Raw genomic sequence first — 22,238 nt, 5'->3', positions numbered from 1 at the left:
TTTGGGGGGGTTTTGAAAAAAGCCGTATCCCTCTCCATCCCTGCCCCTCCCCAGTGTGTGTGTCTGTGAGAGAGGACAGACGGCCACCGAGAGCACCTGTCCTGTCGGGGGCTTCGTTGGGAAATGTCAGGTAGGTAGGGTTGAGAGCGGTGGGGATCTGACACAAGAGCGGTGGGGATCTGACACACGTTTAGACGGATGGGCTGGCTGGAGCAAGTCTGAGGCTTCTCCCTCTTGTACCAAATTCAAAGATTTTTATTGCTTGGTGAAAGATCTGAGCAAGGTTGAGTGAAATTCTCAGAATCTGCACCCTCCGTGCGTGTGTTACCAGACAGCTGTCATTAGCTGGTGAATGGGAATGTCTGGTTTTGGCGTGGCCGTAGTAATTTTACTTGGGTGTTAAGATGGAGAGGAGTCATGCAGTACTTACAGGATCTCTTTTTACAAGGCCTGGGTTAGGTACAACAGCAATGAGGTGGGCAATTGTAAACATGGAGTTCAGCACGTAAGAAAAAAACAAATTCTTATGCAGTGTTATCCTTTGACAGCTGAGGCTCCTGAAAAACATGTAGCACACGTTGTAAATTAGTATTTTTCTTCTGATGTCAGTTTAACAAGATCTTTCTGGCAAGAAGTCTCTCAAGAATGCCTTTTGGCAAGGCGTAATCGGAAAATACATGCCTTGCATTGCAGCCATAACCTCTACAAATTTTTGGTTTTGTTTTTACACCTGTTTAGTACCAGATGCTTTTTAGACCATGTTGAAAAGAGCCATCCGGCTACATTCTCAGCCCTTGATGCCTTTCTTTATTTCATGGTAATCGAGATATTAAGTGGTGAAGCAGAACCCTGAGAATTTAGATGCGGATGATACAAGTAATGAACATCAGGAATAGTGCTTTATAAGTAACTGTTCCCTGGAGACTCCATTTCTCAAATATTCAGATGAAAATTATTTGCTACTTTAGGAATTAGTGGTGAGACGGGATGGGAGCTTTGGGCAGGAATCCCCTTAAATTACAGGGGGATTTGTGTTGGTATCCTGCATATTTCTAACTCCAGCTGAGATCCCAAATCAGAAGAGGTTGTTTTCCTGCTCAGAAGGAGCAGCAATCTTTTCTGAATGGCTGATTTTGGGGAGGGTAGGATTTCTGCTATTGTGGGTAGCAGAATTTCACAAGAGAAGTTCACAGGATTCTTGTGCAACCGAATCATGACTGTGGTTTCAGACCTGAACCATCTCCCCTTTCTAATTCATGCCCAAATCCTCATGGCACCTCCTCGGCTACCCCTGATGCAGAGAACAACGCCCCCGCAGCGCTCCATGCCCCGGAGCACAGCCCAGAGCTGGCAGGAGGTGATTTCAGAAAGGCAATCATGGAGTTGTTAGATAATGCTGTGATGTCTGTATTCAGTGATCACTGAGAGCACGCAGGCAAAACCTGTAGGTAAAAACCAGCTAAGAGCAAGTATTGCTGTCCCACTGAGACAAGCCTCCCCCTCGGCACTGGGAGTCTTTTGCAGTCTGGAATGGAGCACAGGCTGTGACTTTCTGATGCTCTGCATGTGGAGGCTAATGCGGAATGCACTTTCTTTAAAAACAGAGAGCTAAGCTAACCAACTGAACTCTTTCCTGCTTATTTTGCTTGTTTGTTTATTTGTTTATTTTCCTTTTTTAGCTCCTTGGTCATCCGCCATTCAGTCTTAGTTCTCCTTACACCTATTTTCTGAGTCATTGGATGGAATTCTTCCTTCAGCTTGAGGTCGTCTTTCTGGTTATGGTCATCATCATCATCCTGCCATGCTCATCACTTTTGTTGACCTCCTTATTTACCAAGACACCTCCTTTGGTTCAGGATGTCCATGAGATGCAGGTCCCAGGGGCTAGGAATGAGAGTATCTCTTTACACTTGCCCTGATTTTATATTCTTCCTTCGGCATCAGCTATTGGCAACTGTTGAGCACCAGATATGGGGCTAGGTGCACTTTCAGTTTGATCCACTGTAGGACAGGATATTGGGCAAAACAGACCATTCTTTGGAGCTGTGTTTCCTACACTGTGTTCTTGTGCTTACTCCATCTGTATCTGCCCCCATCACAAATCCAGTCTAACGTTTCTTTTCTGCTCCTAAGCTCTGGTGGTATTTATCCAGTCCTGATTCTTCCTTTCTCCCCATTCTCCATCACTATACTTCGCCTATGCTACTGACCCCACTTTTCTTGGGACACTATCACGTGCCCATCTCCCGCTGTCTTTCTCTTGCAGAAATAAAAATTTCCCTATTACTTAGAGCAGTCTCTTCAGCTCCTGGCCACAGAGATGCAGACCCTTGTCTCTCCAGCTGCCTCTCTACATGGCTACCAGTACAGAGAGACAGTCTTTTGTGATAATCTCTGCCAGGCACACCTGCCTCCACTCCCATTCCTCTCCTTCCTCAGTCTCCGCTTGACTTTTGCCAGTTTTACTCCTCTATTAAATTGCACTGTCCTTCACTGCATGTTGCCTTCATTTGCTGTCCAAGCTCCTTTCCCTGCCTGCCTCCCTCTCTTAGTTTTACTCCTGCATTGCTCTCTTACTTTCCTCTCAGAATTCCCACCTTCTTTCCATGACTCCAGCTTTCACGTTAAAGACCCATCTGGATCATTAAGTGTATATTTCCATACTCTCACTTTTTAATTCGACCTTCAGTATTTGCCATCAAAATGGCATCAGCACCTGCCTGACTCAGTCCACACCAAGAGGAGAACATTCTAGCAAAACCTAAACCTTTACTTGATTCATTCTCTCTGCTGGTTTTGACAATCGTCTGTAATCATCTCCTTCTCTGACCTGTCTTAGCTCTCGTCCTGGCCCTCTTCTTGATATCCTAATCATTTCTTCATGGTGTTTTTGAAGGCTCCTTGTCACTCCCCACCCATCTTTCTCTATGCTCCCTACTCTGCTTCATTAGTCAGTATGGAAGAAGGCATCACTAAGTTATCAGGGTCTAAAACTTGTGAGTTTTTTGTGTCACTATGCCTCTATCAATTGTGCCTCAGAGTTTCAGAGTCTCCTGTGTTTCTCGTGGTTCCCCTGTGTTTCACGTCTGCTACATTTCCTTTGACAGAGATAGGTCCTCCTATCTACTCACAGTTTCACCCTTACTTTTGAGTTCCTATCTCCACTTCTCTATTTAAACTAGGATATTTTGGCTTCCAAGGAGCTTTAGCATTATCTTCTTCATAAATTTGCACTGTGAATCTGTCATTTCTCCTCATTTTTGAACACCGGAATACCAATTTTCACCCCCAGCCAGTTATTTTCCATCTCCTACCCACTTGTTCAGTTTTCAAACTATTTTCATGCTTTCTACTGTGCTCTCCCTTACCCCTGGGGAAAACTCCCAACAAACTTCCACAAATTATCCTTCCACCCATTATCCTTCTTCAACTCCCTTTAAAAGCCTTGGCAGCAATTAGACTGCAGGTGCATTCATAACACACCGTCTATTACTCTGGCAAATCTAGACTTATTACACTCCCCATCTGTCTTTATACAAATGTCTTTGTTTTAATAATTAAATTGGAAGTGATTTGGAGCTAGGAGTCCTTTTCTTCTTTTGTGTTTTATCATATAAGATAATGGGGTCTCAGTTTGCAATTATAAAAATATTGCAATAATGTGATGATGTGTGTAACTGTTAGACACTCTACTTTATGAATACTCTGTCTCCTGTTATGAGCTAGCATTGCTTAGTGATGTTCATCACTACTGATTCAGTATTCCCTTCCGAAAGTATTGCAACATCTGTGATGCCAGATCGTTATGAATCTTGATACCCAAAACTGAGAGGAAAATAAATCCCTGCCAGGAAAGACTTATATGTGGGAAACAGCAACCTCTGCAAACCGTTTGTTGCTGCCTCTGCAGTCAAAGGCTATTACATGGCCCCGAAACCATCTCTTGCTATCTGATTGACTGTCTGATTGGCAGCTTGCCTTCTATTGAAGGTCAAATAATCTATTGCTGTCATAGCCAGATGATAGAAAACAACTGACAGTAGCATGAACCCTGCTCCCTTATAGCTTTATTCTCACTTTCTTATGATCTTTGTCCCCCCATTTTGCAGCGCTTTGTTTTAATTCCTTTCTCTACTTCTTCCTGTAACCTTTGTGTCATGTATTAGTCATGGAAGGGGAAGGAGAAGTGGAGGAGGAAAGAGAGGAGGAGGTGTGTTACTATCTGGAAGGCTGCTGCAAAGATGAGTCTTTCAGCACGGCCTGGGACCGGTCAGGATTGTGCGTTGTCTGTGACTCAGAGCTAGGAGTGAGTCAGACAGCCTCATCCTGCCTCGCTCCCTGCAAGGAATCACCTTCTTGGTCCATTTTGGGCAGCCAATTTAACCAGATCCTGTCTTTACTGTCCCAAAGAACTCTGAAGCCTGGGTATAAGATTCCGAATCAGACTAAATTGTGCTCTTTACAGTTTTCTCAAAGCATTACTCTGGCTGTGGTTTTGTGCTCTTTATCTTTACATAGATGGGAAGGAACTTCATCAGTTTATTGGGCAGAGTTTTTAGCTATCTCTGTATCTGATTACTGCACGTTATCACAGTCACTTATCAAACTGCCTCTCTGGAAATTAGCAGAATTCACAACCTGTATTTTGGATCCACCTATTTTGAGCTTGCAATCTTACAGACTCTTATAGTCTATGCAAAGTCCAATCATTTCATGTTCCTGTGTTTCCTAGACTCACTCTTGGTGGTGGTGATGTTTGGGGTTTGTTCTTTTACTACTTTCCTGTTTGACAGTTGAGGCACACACATGTAACTCTATAGCCCTAAGATTTATGCCAGCTTCTTCTGGCCTCTCAATTTACTCAGCATATCCTTTTCCAGCCTCTATGGACACCCTCATCCATGGTGTACTTTTCCAGGGACCAGCAGCAGATGAAGTAACCAGGGAGAAGCTTTGCATAATGTTACTAAGAAAATTACTATTAGAAGACACACAACCTGAACATATCCATAGATAAGTAGTACATATAGATCAAAATTGGGACCAGAAATAGGCTAAGGTGCTTCATGTAAGATTTAGAGTGAATAATACAGGGACTCTAGGCTAGAACTGATTTAAGCACTGGCACAAGGTACCTGGGGGTTTGTGGAGCACCTTTCACTACAGATTTTTAGAGCAAGGCAACTATCCCTTGTGCACTAGAGGTGGGGGTTCAGCAAGGGGTTCTTTTTCTCCCCAAATTTATGCAATTACTATGCACATGTAAGCTGGAATTTTGTGTTTGCTATATACTAATGGATTCTACAAATCTTCATATGTGTATTTGTGGCCAGAAAACCATGTCTCAGAAATTCAGATAATGAAGTTGATGATATCTCACAATCCAGCACGTAAAGTTTGTCACATTGCATTGAAGTTTTTCACTTATGCTGCAGAACATTAAATCTACCAATTCCATGAGACTTAACAAATGCCAGTTAGTTTAGACACATAACAACTCTATACTAAAAGCGACATAGTAAATGTTTAAAATGAAATTGTCATGACAGAAAATGCACTGGGTGTACTTCATTAAGATTCCTTGGCCTTACAGGTGACAAAAAGGAATAGCTGAATGTTTACAGAAATACCCTTTGTTTTAAGTTAAGGCAAGATAAAGGAATAGAAAAAATGACCAATTTTTCCCTTATCAGACTTGGAAATTTCAGTGTGAAAAACTGCTTTGGAAAATAAAGGTTCTACGGAGAATGAATCCTGTTCTTTTTGAAAATAAGGCATATATATATTCATGATTGGGCATGAGTGGGAAGGTATTAATTTAGAACCTGCTTATAATTCACAGTTACTATTTTGGTCACTAAGATCTGAAAAAAATGCATTTGATGTATTTGTTAAATTTGAGTTGGGAGATTGGAGGGCTTATTTTTGGCTTTCATTTTCCTAGAAACATCAACTAAATAAAAACGATAAATTCTGACCTGTATACAAAATTCATTCTCTTTGGCTGCTGGAAAGATAACTAATCCCTAGAAGTATTCTATACTTCTGGATTGCATATATGTCTTTGAGCTGCTGAAATAGATTGATGAATATACAAAAGAATATAATTTATCTTTCTATGAGGATGATGATAAAGAAACAAAAAATTGGATGTTGGATGCTCATCAAGGGCTCCAATCTGTTGACATTCATGTAGAAAGACGCTTATTAATACTCTCACACAGGCCTATTTGTGTTCTGGCTTGAAATAAGCCTATTTCAGCTTGAAATAATTTCTTGGAGGCTAATTATAGACTTGAAACAGTATACTCTTACAATGACAACAGCGATGGACTTTTCATTACTACAGGTTGCCATTATTGTGCAACTATTCTTTATTAAACAAGAAGCTTGTGAAGAAAAAAAGATTTTTTGGTGTTCCATTTTCCTCGTATTCTTGACTCCTCAAAGAATACTGCATTCTTCAAAGAGTTTGGGGTTTTTCTGTATTCTTGAGTGAGGTAAGTTTTTTAGCAATAAAAGTCCATCAGGTTATAAATGTATGTGTTATTTTTTCAGAAGCATTTGTAATTGTTTCTATTACTCTTACTTTGTTTCCCAGTGTGCAGTGTGGGGAATACTCCATTGTATCCTTGGAAACCTTTATCCGGGTAAAGTTGGAAAACTTTACCTGGCCTTTTAGATTACCTTGCAGTTATCTCCAGATATACTCTACTGATGGTGAGCATTTCCCTATCTCTGGTCATGACCTGGTGGTCTGGCTATCTGATTACAAGTAACTGATGCACCTTTGCTGAAATCAGTAAGATACCATCCCATTTGGGTCATTATATTGATGCCTCATCCTGTTTCGTCACAGTATCTATGAATGGACATTACAACCCTGATTTCTGAGTGTGCTATCAGTCCGGGAAGTTTGCAGTTACAGTAATGTTACAAAAGTGAAATACCTTAAAAAGGTTTCTTAAGAGCTAGAAGAATATAGCTTATGTAAGTCATCATAGCTCTGGATGTACAATAGCTCAGGATCTTGTCCATTGTTTATTCTTGAATATTTTCCCCAGTGCCTTTGATGTCTTCTAGTGCTTACCATTTTCCTGAGCTGAAAACCAAAGGCTGTTCCCAGACAGCCCTTCACTACTGATTGCAACTGAAGCTGTGATACATGTCTGACAGCAAATCTGAGCTCCTTCTGCTCCTTCACTGCAGACACATTATAATAAATAGTGTGCAGACAGGTTCACTAAAGGACAAGATTTAAATGCTCTAGTTAGGTTGCCATACAGTAGCTACAATGCTTTCAGTGAATATGAATTTAGTCTCCTTTAAAGTTCTGATACAGCACATCACTGTTTTTCCTTTTAATGCTGATGTCAGATTCACGCTTAGTGCCGAGTCCTGTAAGCACCTACTCAAGTCAACAGCTCAGTCCTTCAGCATCGGATGAAGGTATTCTTGTCCTTCAGGAGCTGGGGGGCTCCAAGCACTGCCCTGTGCAGTCACTGCACCTGCCAGGGGCTGGACATGCCCTTCAAGGAACAATAGGCAACTGGTAAATGAAGGGCCTTACTGCATCCCCAGTTACACCATTTGCCTATGGGCTGCACTTTTACACCAGTCTTGATAAATCTAACTGCATGATCTTGGCTACACACCACTGGGAGATGTCCCATTGGTCAGAGGACCCTGTGCTGAGACGTTTTTACAAGGATTGTATAAAAAGGCACTCAGAAGAGCTGTTTCTCACTGCCATGTCCCCTTCCAAGCTTTTCTTTGGTTACCACTTGAGATCCCTCAGGGAAAGAAGAGAGAGTGTCTGTAAGAAACACTTACTTGAAATAGAAGAAAATTGCCAAGGAAATCAACAGGGATGTTATAGACAAAGCATGGCCAACAATCGCCATATAATAAAGTATGAACGCCATCTGCAATTTAACAAAAAGAAAAGGCAAGCATGAATAATTTGCAGGCTTGAGTTCTACAAAATCAACCTCCCATTTTGTATTTCTTTTCTTTCAAGGGTTCTTTTTCAATATACTTTTAATATCAGCAATCTATTAAATAGCATGACTCATGGTCTGAAGATGAGATAAGTGTCTCTTACATGAGTTGATCTGTTTCTGCTGCACTAAAGTAACTGGCGGGATCCCTGCTCACACTATGCATCACTAACTTTCCCAAGCTCTAGGAGAGCGCAGCAGACATAATACATTTGGATTTTCAAAAAGCCCATTATAAATTTCCACACAAAAAAATTATTAAAGAAAATAGTTGCCGCAGGATTGGAAGAAAGCTTTTATGGTTTGAAAACAGCTTAAACAACAGGGAGCAAAAGCTTAATGGTCACTTTTGAAGATGAGTCAATGGACAGGTGCCCTCAGGACTGGTGTTGGGGATGGCATTTTGTTCAACATATTCAGCAGTAACCCGATGCAGAGAAATCTCTAAGTTTCCAGGTGATACTTAGGTCTTCCAGATAATAGTGAGGGACTCCAGAAGGGCCTCACACAACTGAGGAGACAAGAAGATGCCATATGAGCTTTAATACAGAAAAAAGTGGGATGATGCGCCTAGGGACAAATGATCTAAACCCTGCCTACGCAATGCTGAACTCAGAACTGGAAACCAAACTCAGGAGGGAGATCTTCCTGAGAGAAGGAGAAGGTGGAGGTCGAGGGAGGTTATTCTGCCCCTCTACTCTGCTCTGGTGAGACCCCACCTGGAGGTGGGGGGCCACGGCAGGGGGGTTGGACTAGATGGCCTTTAAAGGTCCCTTCCTAACTATTCTATGATTCTATATTGAAATGTCATACTTTGGTCTCAGCCAAGCTTTTAAGCATCACCCAGCTGTCAGAAGACTGCAGGAGGCTAAATGACTATGGTGGTGCATTTCCCCTCCAATCCCGGACCACTCTACAATCTCAGGAACCCCCATTAGGCCGTAGCTTTCGTGTAATGAGTTGGGCAGTTAAGCATCCCTTGACTGTACCAGGCACTCTTGCATGGCTAAGGCGGGGAGCGGCACTGACTGTACCAGGAACACCTGTTGCCTGACCAAGGTAGGGAGCAAGAGTGGGGATAATTCATCATCCCTGACAGCCTTGAAACATTCCCTACCTGGATTGTAGCTTGAGTGGAACGGTACCATTGTTACTGTTCCAGATTGTGGCCAGGATGGAAATTTACTGATGACTAAAGCCAATCATCCTGTGAACCTACAAACAGTGGTGTTAAGTGAGACCCTTTGGGCTCTCCTGGACTGCAGCGGGCTGCACCCAGAATCTCCCTCTGAATGGGACGCTTCTCAGAGTTAGCAAACTCTGTGGTTTGTGACATTCAGAGAACCCTCAGGACCTAGGCTGAAACACTCCTCGGCTGAGACACTCCTCGGGGCTCAACCCTTCGCTCATTGAGAAATGCCAAGACATTTAACGTGAGCATTTCATGAAACTCAAGGGGAATTTTTAACAGATACCTTATTTAGCTTTGGGCATGTGTGTGTGAATTGATTTAGGTCCCGTGTGTGTGTGTGAATTGATTCAGATAACCAATAGTAAGCATAATCTGTAATTAAGTCACTGCAATGATTAAGTGCTGCTAAAATCTTGTGATCCAGCTTAAAATTATGAATGTATTTTAGATTTCTGCTAGACACATCTAATCCCTTAGACATAAACTGTCGACCAAGTCTGAGACTAGGGGTAGATCCAGCCGCACCTAGACTCCTCTCTGAGAAGGAGTTTAGAAAGCAAGGGGGTCTACTCTGAACCTCGTGACTCAACGGGAGGGTCTCCTTACCTTTCTTGTATTAGACATAAACCGTTGTCCAAGTCTGAGACTAAGATTGGATCCAGCCGGGCCTTCTCTGAACCTTGTGAGTCAGCAGTCTCCCTTACCCTTTTGTCCTCAATCTCTGCACAAATCATTCCAGCACAATTCTGACATGATTTCCCCTGTGTATACTTAATCCATGTAATGAGTAATAGAGTGAACCTTGCCATCGAATTCTGTTAAGTTGCGCTTTTATAAATTTCTATTAAAAGAGCTTTCTGCTAATACCTTTGCCGATGATTCTTTAAGTGGCCTCAAAACTACTCATTCGCGACAATGGCATGCCAGGCTTCACCATTGCCGTCTTTTCTGAAAGCACTAATATAGTATCAGCCTGTCCTGAAAAAAAGACTAGATAGCAGGCCTTAGTTCCTCTGCTGGTTTATTCTCTTTTCAGCTCCATTTCATTCATTTTTCTTTTGTTATGCATGAGCAATTTTCCTTTTTTCAACGATTAGATGAATTGCTTTCTCTAGCCCTAAGTTTTGCGACTCACATTTTTTTGGTGCTTCCAAGTAATTTTAAACTTTCATTTGAAAAAAAATATGAATAAAATTCAGAAAACAAAGCCATTCCTCTTAGCAAAGGTGCACATCTTCTTATCTAGTTTGTTCTTCAGTCATTTTACAACTTTGGAATCAGTTCCTGCTTTCGTTAACCTAAGTGGTGGTGGCCTGATTCAGATTTTAAAGTCACATTTACACCATCCTGACCATGCAGAACAGACATGATCCGAGTGTAAATATCATTCACCAAATTATGGAAATCTACGCATATTTACTGCAAACACCCTAGGTCTCCTAGTTTTCCTTCACAAAGACTAACTACAACATTGCTAGTGAGCGCAAATGCTTGACAACTTGTTCAAGAGAGCACCAGCAACCCCAGAGAGGGAAGACCAGAGTGCAGAGAAGATGAGACTACTTTCTGAACACAGAGTAGTGGGAGAGGTTTTTACCTGTGTGCATGTGACATTTCTTCCACTCCATACTAAGTGGTTGCTATGGTTTTTCATGATATTAGATTGATATAATTTTTAAGCCTGAATTTAATTTATAGACGAACTGTTCAAAAATATGTTGTTTTGCTGCCTCTCCTGTATACCACCCTTAGCCTGAAACAGCTAAAAGTAGGAAAGGCTTCCAGATAGCTACATGCAAGTCTATGTGCACTCCAGAGGACTCTTGGTTATTCAACCTATCTACCTTTCAGCGTACAACTGCTAAATCAGTTTAACTGCATACCTGGTATATATAGTATAACTGCATTTTTGATGACTCCACGTAAACTTACTATGGTTAACTGCTCAAAAAGCTTCCCAAATATAACAACAAAGACAGATCAGAATGGACTGAACCGTCAACTAACAAAGCATATGGTCTACCACCACATTTTTAAGAACTGGCTGCAATATTTTTTTTTTTTAAGTGCTCTGTCTCTAAAGTATAGCATGTTGGTATTTCCAGTTAACTTCAAACAAATAATGAACTATTTTATTAATTTCTGCACTCCTTGAACTGGCAATCTGCCATGTCCCTTCTGACATATAGGATTTATGACACGCTGACTCACCAAATTTTTATCTTATGCAGATTTTGTCATCCTGGGCTTAGAAAACTTCTAAAAGAAACACTTAAATGTTCTTTTTTGTCCCTCTAGAATTCTTCACTTGAGGAAAGAGAATCCTCTAATAAGAATACCTCCTACTCAGTTAATTATATTACCTGTAGGTACATGGAAATAGTCTACAAATGAAGCATACTCCTGTATTTGAAGACTTGGATTAAAGGTCATAGTCTAACTTGGCGTTTCTGTAAAGATAAATTCTTTCTGCATTTTCCATCATTTTTTGGTTCAGAAGAATCTCGATGTACGTATAATTTTCCTTTGTGTTCTATCTGCAGTTTGCTTGAATGATGTTCAAAATCGTTCTTCTGGAAGGCATGAATAATAGGTAACAGAACTACATTTTTTGCCTCCCTACATGGGCCAACATCTGGAAAAATTGTATTTTTATGGTGCTTCCATTTAATGCCTCTGTGAGCTCAGATTGTTACTATTATTCTCTCTTTGTCACACAGGTGAGCCCCATTTTATCATGATGGTTCCTCATGCTGCAAAAACTTTTAGAATTCACCTCCTGCCTAGTCCAGTAGACTTTTCCAAGGCCCTTTAGGCTGGATCATGACTAAATATAACCACATACTGCTTTTTGGCTGCATAAAAAAAGATTCTCCAACACAAACCCCAAATCAAATAACTTTTTGACTCTTTTCCTTCCACAATTCCAAATAGTCACAAATTATTCTGTCACAAATCTGTAATCAGATTTTCCTGGAGCTTCACTCACATTTGAGAAATATGTTTATTTTCATGAGCTGCCCCAACTTAATTTCTTTTAAGCTTTTCTTAGATTTCTCTCTCCTTGTTTCTTTTGGTGCTTTTGTATTTAGTTCTCCTTTTTCAGCTTAGCAACTTGATTTTGGAAATATTAATGCAAATGCTTAATTCATTATTGTAAATAGTCTCCAAGACTTCAGTCAAACTGTTAAAGTTAAATGTGTTCAGGCTTGTAGGATTTTCTGGATTAATGGTACTTTCATATATATTTCTTTTCAAAGGGAGTGAGTACAGGGCGATATTTCTTGCTTAAGAAAAATAATTTTAACTTACGTTAACATTTCCAGCCCTGCAGAGAAGACATCAACAGCTTGGAAGATACTTGTTACAGAAAGCAAAATTGAAATTCTAAAGGATCATTTTATAACTGTTGGACAATCAGGGAAAATCATAGGAATTAAAAAACGCATTTGAAAAATGCTGCAAAACTTGTCACATGAATTGCTACTAAATTATCTACCCTGTAGCAAACCTGTACTTAGGTTGGAGCACACATCAAATAATTTTAATAAGCTAAAATCACGAGGACAATGCTATTAAATCCTTGTGCAACAAACAGAGCTGAAAGATGAGAACTATTCTGATCTCTCTCATATGTGTCTTACTGCTAGCCCAGCCCCAAACCATTCCCAATCAGTGCCTTTTTAACTGTAGCATACCTTCAATTTTTCAGAGGTGAAAGAGTTGCACAGGGTATAGTTGGACCAAGTTCGGTTGCTCTCAGGATGGCGGAACCAGTTTCCAGTTTCATCACAGTATTTTGAAGCCCTCTCTGATGATAAATTGCAATAACAGTTATTTTAGCATATGCATATTACACATTTAAAAATCCATAAAAAAGAATTTGTATGTTTGGAAATAAAATGCCTGTGTAACAAAATCCAAAGGATTTTAAACTTGTGCAATTAATATACATTTCTCTGTTTTGGCTTCTTTCTCAGAGATTTATCTGATGGTATACTTGTCGTTTACCTGTCTCCTTTTGTCTTGAATGAATGCAGTAGAGTATATATACCCAGCCTTCATTCAGATGCAATTATTTATGTGATAATAATTCATTTAAAGAGGCTGTTGAAAGCTATTTATGGAAGAGAAAATAACGTTAGGCCCTGATGCCGAACCTGATGGAAGTCTGCACAGGCAGGCACACACAGTGGTGTCTGCACATCGTTAGTTCTCATCCCAACCTATGATACTGATGTTGGAAAATGGATGTGCCCACTGGCTAGCATGCAAATCTAACAAATTTTTGGTTTCAACTGTGACACTTGCTAGGACATGCTGGTATCCATACACAGATGCCAGCAGACTGAATCTTGCAGCAGGGTTTCAGGTATCAAGGGAAATAATTAGTTAAAAATACTGTGTAGAGAAAGGGCAGCAAGCAGTGTGTAAACCGGAGCCTGGGTGCTGGAGATGGTGAAAGCCCCAACGCCAGCCAGGCGCCAGTGCAGAGGGGTGGAAGAGTCCTGCCCAGCCTCTGTGCCAGCTAAATCCTGCCAGGGGTGAGCGGGAGCACCGCTCGTTTTGCTCCGGGGCTGCAAAGCATGCAGGCACTGGGAGATGCAGCCTCGCAAACATTTTGGCGCAGGTCCCAAGTGTCCAGTTTCATTTAAAATGGCTGCAGAGTTCTCTGCTTAAATAATCTGATGTGTGTTTGGCCTCTCCACGTGTGTCTCTGGTGCTGATTCCTGCACCGCAGGTGGCTCTGGCATCCTTCCCGAAAGCCCTGCCGTCCGGGTTGCTCTCCAGGCTCATGCTCCTTCGCACACGTCCTTTTACTGTGGCAGTGGGACGGTCGGGGCTTCAGCACCGTACAGCTCTGAGGGATGCCAGGAGCCGCAGATGTGTGCTGTGCTGGTGTCCTCCCAGCCACGCTCACATTTCTGCCTGGGAAATCCTGGATGCTGAGGCGCAGACCGTCACTCCTAATCACCTGTCAAGTTTTGGACTAGTTCCTTTGGCCTTCCCTTAAGCATTAGCCACATAGGAGTCACTGGAAAGTTTGCCCGAGTAACAAAGGCAGGATAAGATCAGGAACTTAAATTATTTGATGTTTTCTTAGATGGTGACACAGCTGTTTATTTATGAAAAACACAGTTTTTCAGTTCTGACTTTTAAAATAGTCTAAAAAGTCTATCTTGACTTCCCTTTGCCTATTCTAGCATTATAATTTTATTGGCTTTATACACAGATTATCAGCATTTCCAGTCAATACACTTTTACAGAGCCAATTACCATTTGAACATAAAAATTTTCATTTTTTTTGTTCAAAATTTGCATTTATTTTTCTTAGTCAGCTCTGATGACTAATGAATCTATTAATTTGGAATATTCATATTCCCTCTATACACCCTAAGGAAAGCAATCGATCATACTGGCAAGGAAAGGATTGTATAGACTGAGCTATCTTCCTCTGATTAGAAATACACTTTATACAGTGACATTGCAAAAAAAAAGAAAAAAAAAAAGACAATCCTCCAGAACACAGCATACTTTTGAAAATACTGTGATTTGTATACAACAAATCATTGTTTTGGGGGACTTGTTGAAAATCAATACATGTATCAATAACACCAAGAAGAACAGTACATGTTATCTCAGCCTTCCATCTGCAGCTTGGAGATAATCTCAGACTGCCTGTGTAGCAATGTTCCTGTTGTACTCATTGCCAGATATTATCTAAAGCTGGAAAAAGTTTTCAGTCATAGATAAAAGATTAATGGTTACGCTACCACGGAACACAGTGTACGAACATCGTACCTACTATCCCATGCACTCTCCAAAGTACATGGCTTTTGTTAATATGCTATAGAGTATGATGGTAATATCATCTATCATTTCTGTACTTTAGTGCCTAGGTAGGCACTCTGCCGAAGTTTAATGTAAGTTAAGAGACAAACCTGTTGCCTCATACTTTTCCTTGAAGCCAGACAAACACAATTGATCCTAGTCTGGAAGCGGCCGTGGCCCACCAATTTCTTGCTGTGAAGTTGTCAGAATATGGGGCTGGGGGATAAGCCTCCCCACTGCCCATCCCAGTGACTTAAACAGGTGAAACACCTCTTCTAAATCTATGATTTTATACACAAATAAAGCTGTGAGTCTGTAACCCAACCACTGTTCTACTGCAAGTTATTCTGCTGTGGCCCAGTAGCAGGTGTGGGATTACGAACCTGGGCATGTCTTGGGTTTAATGCTAACCAGAAGAATCTAGTAAGCTCTGAAGAAATACACACACCTGTAAGGATGGGTAAGGCAACACTAGCAAGGCAAAATGGAAGTGTGTGCTTTAAGATTTTTCAAATGTTTATGTAAACACTAATTTTTTAGGCTCTGTCTATACCCTAACAGCTTGGATAGGGCACCACTTGGGCATCACATTATTCAAAGTGGAGGAATAGTGACATTGCATGGGATTCATCTCACCTGACTTTAGCAGCCTCAAAGTTACGCAATTCATAGGCGGTTGCGCAGGCTCTCTAGTTAGCTTAGACAGACAGACACTTCAGGAGCTGTCTGGGAAAATTGGATAAGAGAAATCTTGTCCACGAGGGCAGTTTCAAGGGAGTAGTGAAGTGTCTAAAAAGATTAACCAGTAGTAATATTTTTGCATCTGGTATCGCTTGTGCTACCAATAGTGCTTTTATGTATCATATTTTCATAAAAACAACTCATTCTTTTATATGTAGGAAATATCTTAACCCAATAACTTTGGAACAAACATGATAGTTCTATCAATCAGTTTTTTTACAATGAGACCAACTCTATAGCTAGCAGATGTTAAAAGAGTCAACACCATTTTTTTATTTATTGTTGAGTTATAAGCTGGAAGTAGAAGGAAGTTTTCCTCTGTTGCAGTGTGTGCTCAGCACATACCAGACATTGGATTCTTTGCCATTGTTTGGATAGACCTATGTAGTACTTAGTTTTGCAGATGAGGGAATAGCTGATGTAGCACATCTGATTTACTTACATCCTCAGTAAAATATTCTAGAAGAAAATTTTTCAGAACTGAAAAAATCATCTGATATAATACAATGGAGACCCTAGAAAACCTGAATTCCAGTATCCTAATATGTAAAGAGTTATCACTAACATCAGAAGGTCTCAGTCAGCAGAACTGGAATCTGTATAATATTGTGCATTGTGGGGATAAGAACTGACTTCTAAAATACAGCTGTTAAGCTTGCTAAGAAGCAGGACAGAAATATACAGAAGGCTAGCAGGAAAAGAAGCAGCTGGACAAAGAGTTCAGGTTTGTTTTATTTATCACTGTCTAAAAGATATCATTTCCAGACAGGAGAATAGGACCAGCAGAAATACAGAGCTGGCTTTTTTAGGCAGAGTCAGGAAATTTGTATTTGTGGCAGCAGCAGAAGGGCTCTCCCAGGCCCAGCCCTCCCTACGCTGCTCAGGGTGCTCCAGCAGGTCCCGGGGGCTCCTGCCGACCGAGGATGCTGCTCCTTGCCCGCTGTGAGTGCAGGCACGTGAGCACAGTGCCGGGTGGGAAGGAGCACATGATGGACTGGGTATGCAGGAGGGGAGACCGCGGTTGGGAAGGTGCTTGAATTAGGGGATGCCTGAGGAAGTGGTCTCCCTGCCTGCCAGGAGCCAGGGGGGTGGAAGGAGCCGCAGCTGCTGCTGTGACCCAGCAGGTCTCTCTCCCTCTCTGGTTTGTGGAAGGCCACGATTTCTCATCTGCAATGACTGCTCTTGTCAGCTTGGCAACCTACTCAGCTGAATGCTTTGTGCATTTTGCCAGCTGTGAGAAGGATGCACCTGTGTCCCTCAAATCCAGTCCCTTATAGTCATAGGCATCACAGCTGGTAAATCCAAAAGGGTCTGCAAGGGCTATTCAGTTTGTTCCCCCTTTTCCTGCATGGAGACGACTTCGTTTCAATCTGTTTCCAAATTGCACTTCTCAAAACTTTGCTCTTGGAGCCACATGAAGAGTTATGAGTAACGGGTTTACAAAATGGAACCAAAGACAGAAACCCACCAACGTGGAGAACTGAGTGGAGTTTTGCTAAATGCAGCCTCGGATGACAAAGTTGGGCCGTGCTGGGGTGGCTACTGCTCTTAACCACTGCTCTTTGCCAAAGAGGAAAGGGAGCGAAAGTGAAAGGAAAAGGTATGGCTGCCACAGCGCACCTTGCACATTCAGCTCCATTGCTATGCGACTGCACCAAATTAGTCCTGACCAAACACACCGTGCAGGGAGAGCGAGGTGCGTAATATAACACTCCCCTGCGACAAACCCAACAGCTTGGGCACGGCACAGGGCAGTGCTCTGCTCCTCCTGCTGCCCCCAGTAAATCTGCCTTGCCAGAAGGCCATTACATCCACAATGTATTTCCCTTTTTTTTATTTGCAAGAATATTACCAGCATGAATTACATACTACTTTCATATCAAATTCAATTCCTAGCAATTTCAGCGTGACCTGAATTTCAAAGGGATTACACCAAAGATTAACCTGGATAAAATATGAATATAAAATACAACTCAAGAGAAACTGTGCATGTTGCTTGAATAAGGGAATATAAAACTCAACCCTGCTCAGAGCTTCACAGTCAGGAGTGGATGAGACAATGAATTTCCTGCTGTCACTGGAGTTAAAGCAGTAGGTCTTGGTATGTTTTCCAGAAAAATTGATTTGTTTTTATGCATTATCACATTGCGCATGATGGTCATTGTGAGAAAGAGAATGCTACAAGAGGCAACTATTGAAAAGGACAAAATTGTCACAGCTTGTAGAGAGGGGTTTCTGTTTGTCTGTTAGCTTTCAGATCCTCGTTTCCTTTCACAGGCTAGAGCTTCCTCAGCCGAAACCAGGACACTCAGGTAAGGAAAGAAGTATGGGAAGTCCTAGCTAACTGAACAGACTAGATTACCACAGTGGTCCTTCCTTCTTTCAGAACATAGATTTCTATCTAGTATGAACTAATGTAAGTTCAGTGAAAGAAGTGGGATTACATCTGGTAGTTAGTTGTGAAGTTGTCAGACACAAAATGAATGGAGCACGGAGTGCATTCTCCATCATTTTGCTTCTGGGCCCTTTTCTCCAGAATATGATTTCACCTTATCTATTTTCTAACATACTCTAGCAATTTCTTCTTGGCATCGATGCTGAATGTTGTTGTGGGTTCAGATACAGAGAGCTGGTATACAGCACCCACAGGTGCAGACGGGAGGACAGTCCGATCCTATGTTGCCAGATAATGTTTCACTTTTCCAGTTACGAATGATGTAAGTATCAAAGCACAGAAAGAAAGCTGAATGACATCATTTTATTCTAGGACTCAAAGCTATACATGGCCTCAAACTAAAGTAACTTAGCCATCAGTGAGCTGATACACAGTGGTTCTGCAGATCTCAGTGCAGCCCAAAGCAGCACATACTCGCTTCAAAAGTCCATGGGGTTACTTGCACGCATAAAATACATGCTGAGGTGGTTGGATATCACGGAGACTTAATGGGAAGGAAATCTGACAGGCACTGCAGCTTTCATCTTGTGAAATCATTGTTCTTTAGGATGAATTTTCTGTTTCTCAGCAGAAGATCTAGCTGTATTTTGTTTAACAGGCATAAGTCACCCAAGGAAATAACGACTTGTGACACAAAACTTGACAGACTTCTCAGGACAGCTGAACCTGTGTTTTTGGCCACCTCTAAGTGGCAGCCATTTCCATTAGCAGTTGAAAGACTTCTGGTCATCCCCACGATTTCTTGTCTCCCTCCTACTTTATTAAGTCCTGGTGTGACAATCAGCCACCTGTAAAGCAAAGGCTGGCTACCTGCTGGTTTGATGCCGCAGCTGTAATATGTGCTGGGGGACTCAACAGCTACTCTAGGAAAGTGGCTCTGGCTCAGCCAGGAGATGCTGAGCTGCTGCCGAGCCAGGGAAACAGTGTCGACTGACGAGGATGCAGGCAAAGAGGCTGACAGAGGTGCTGACAAGGAGAAGAGAGATGTGCCAGGGGAAAATACTGAGTCCAGAAGACCACGTATTGTTCCTAAACAGGATGGCAGAGAGAACAGCAGGAAATTATTACTGGAGGAGGCTTTTCCTCCTATGGCTATGTACAGAGAACAGGAATACTAAAAAATTCCCAAATCTGCAAGTTTTAAAGCGTGGCAGAAAGAGTAACTGCAGTATGCACACGCTGTGGGCCAGACTCTGCAGCACACATCTGTACATTAAGGAGTGATTTGCAATCAGTCGTACAAGCCACAGACCTTGGCGCTAATAAGCATTAGTAAGTGGAGTGAGGTGCTTCTCCATGGATGGCTTACTTTGAAGAGTGCTGTTGTAGTGGAGCAATTAGTTCAGAACAAGTCACTGGAGACAAGCAGGCAAGTGGAAAAGCTGGGAATAGATGGCTTGGGAGCGAGCAGGAGAGTGGCTCTGTAATCACACCCATGCGCTGAGGGATGAGGACCTCGAGTCATGGGGAGAATTCTGTGATCACAGGGCTGCCCAACACCCACTTTTGGAGGTATTAGCTGAACAGCACATGGAGTATACATAAACTAGGACTGTTAGTGCCACAATTTTTTTTCTATGAAAACCATGGAAGCAGGGAAAGCAGAAGCCTTGTAGTAAATTGCCATATTTATCAAAGGGGCTGTTGACACTTGGGGAGGATATAATGAATAAAACGGGGACCGAAGCGGAAGGTACACACCCCATCCAAGAGGCACCTCTAACATGCATGTAGGAAAAGGCTTGTGCAACCTCAGGATCCAGAGCCTCAAGCTCTCTCCTGAACGTGGGCACTTTTGCCTGGGAACTGAATCAAGTTTGGTCAAGTCTTTTAAAATGCTCTTCTGGCATCTTTGGTGCAAATAGCCTCATGGTTGAAGCACTTGTCCACAGAGACGAGACCTAGGTCAAAGGCACCCCTCCAGTTGAGGGTCTCAGCTCCTCAGCCTGTTTCCCCCCAGGTGCTCCAATGATTAGCCACGAGCGTGGCCCCGCTGCAAGACTCCTCCTTGAAAACTATGACACTGTACAGAAAAGAGGTCAAGACTAAGTGTGTCAGAAAGTAAAAGGTCACAAAAGACAAGACTTTGTGATTTGGTGCCCGTTGTCTGTCTCAGGGATGTAAACTGCTGTAAAGGTTTATGGCGTAGGTCTCAGGGTATTCCAAGAGGTGGAGAGTCACACTGCCATGCGAGCTCACTTTCCAGGCACACAAATCCTTCAATCCGTCCTGTCCAATGCCTGCTTCCACTGGAAAGAGGGAGGTTCCTCCATCCAAGTTAGGAGGCAGGTTTGAATCCCCTCAGACTGGAATTTTCCCACTTGCTGGGTGAATTCTCTAATCGTGGATAGCTTGATTTATAAAGAACAGAAACATTGATCAATCTGGCTTCTACTGCAAATGGGATTCAGTGAAACGCATACTGGATCTGATCCAGCCTAGAAATTCCTCTGTTTCTAAATACACACCAGTGTTTTCGTTACTGCTGAGCAGTGCTCGCCACAGCATCAAGGTTGTCTCTCCAACATTCCGCCCTCACCAGTAGGCTGGGGGTGGGCAAGATCTTGGGAGGGGACATAGCCAGGACAGCTGACCCAAACTGACCAAAGGGATATTCCATACCATATGACGTCTGCTCAGCAATCAAAGCTAAGAGAAAGGAGGAAGACGTTTGTCTTCTGGAGCAACTGCTACAAGTACTGAAGTTCCCGGGAAGTGGCTGGATGTTGCCTGCTGATGGGAAGTAGAGAATAAATCTTTTGGTTTCCCTTCCTTCCATGCGTGGCCTTTGATTTTGCTTTATTAAACTGCCTTTATCTTGACCCATGAATTTTTTTCCATCTTATTTTCTCCCCCTCCATCCTGCTGATGAGGGGAGTGATAGAGCAGCGTGGTGAGCACCTGACATCCAGCCAAGGTCAACCCACCACAACAGCTATGCAATAGTCTGTTTCCTTACTTTCCAGTTGGGCACATACATTTTGGTTTAGCCTTGTTGAAAATTTTTAGATTTATATACCTTCCCCCCTCAATGTTTAGTTTCATAGTTTTTAACTGCAATTGGTACACCCTGTCTGTGCTGGATTTAGCACTCTGTGGCATCAAGCACCTATGAGCAACATGTCCTGAGTGTGGAACACACAACTGTGTCTTTCTTCAAACAATACTCTTTGTGGAGTTTAAAACACATATATTTCCTTATATCTATTTAGCAATATTTTTGTCCTTGATTTTTCCTTTCCTTTGTCCTTTTAAATGTTCTTGAATTACTTCTCTTAGTCTGCATGGCTGCTAGTATCCATAAATCCATGGGTTATATTTACATAAATATAAATACATATAAAACATTTTACAAAAGAAAATATACAAATGAAAATATATAGATTAGGCAGCCCAAAAGTTTGATTTATTTTAATTTCAGCCAAACCCTCTGAGATTTCACAATGCTTCAAAAATGCCACTGAAAACATGCTTCCGCTCAATGGCATGAACGTTTCGAAGACTTCCTTCGAAAGGTAAGATGATAAAAAGAAATACTGTACCAGTCGGATCAAAGTCTGGAAAATAATCCGGACAATTCTGAGCAGTGATTCTTCCAGCAGGTGTGTCGTCCCAGCACAACCAGCCGTCCCAGGTTCTGTTGCAGAACAGACCTGGACATTTAAGAGGAATGCAGTAGTTAATTCACACACCATCACTCCTGAACCTGCTCCGTTCTAGCCTCCCAAGGAATGTTGCTGTCTGCAGACAATTGTGTTTTCTTTTTGCAATAAAACCCCTTGTTAATGCTAGACTTTGAGTGGCATTCAGATGCTGCAAGGTTTTGTTGACCTGATGTTAGTGGTGTTAATTTTACTAGAAAGTAATGTTTTTAAGCCTGTTGAACTGAACTTTGAATGTGGGGTCTGATCCTATAAATTCCTCTTCTTGATCCTCCTTCCATCCTTGGCCGTAAATGTGTACACTAGTGGTAAGGGGGGGCTCAGTTATCCAAAGACCTTATAGACACCCACTTTTC

General features: G+C 42.0%; 1 protein-coding gene across 1 annotated transcript in view; it reads right to left on the bottom strand.

Moving 5' to 3' along the window:
- Positions 1 to 430: 430 nt before the first annotated feature.
- Positions 431 to 22,238, bottom strand: part of LOC104076449 (calcitonin receptor-like) — a gene marked incomplete at its 3' end in the record, with an annotated part of 35,493 nt that continues 13,685 nt past the window's right edge. Inside the window, exons 3-6 of the mRNA XM_009577320.1 lie at positions 21,763 to 21,873; positions 12,891 to 13,003; positions 7,834 to 7,925; positions 431 to 557 (exon numbers count right to left, since the gene is read on the bottom strand). Of these exons, the coding sequence (XP_009575615.1) occupies positions 431 to 557; positions 7,834 to 7,925; positions 12,891 to 13,003; positions 21,763 to 21,873 (443 nt within the window). The remainder of the gene's footprint in view (positions 558 to 7,833; positions 7,926 to 12,890; positions 13,004 to 21,762; positions 21,874 to 22,238) is intronic.

Source organism: Fulmarus glacialis, unplaced genomic scaffold, assembly GCF_000690835.1.
Source record: "Fulmarus glacialis isolate BGI_N327 unplaced genomic scaffold, ASM69083v1 scaffold2495, whole genome shotgun sequence".
Lineage (NCBI taxonomy): Eukaryota > Metazoa > Chordata > Aves > Procellariiformes > Procellariidae > Fulmarus > Fulmarus glacialis.
Note: the sequence above shows the minus strand (reverse complement) of the source record. Positions and strands in the feature narration are given on the sequence as shown.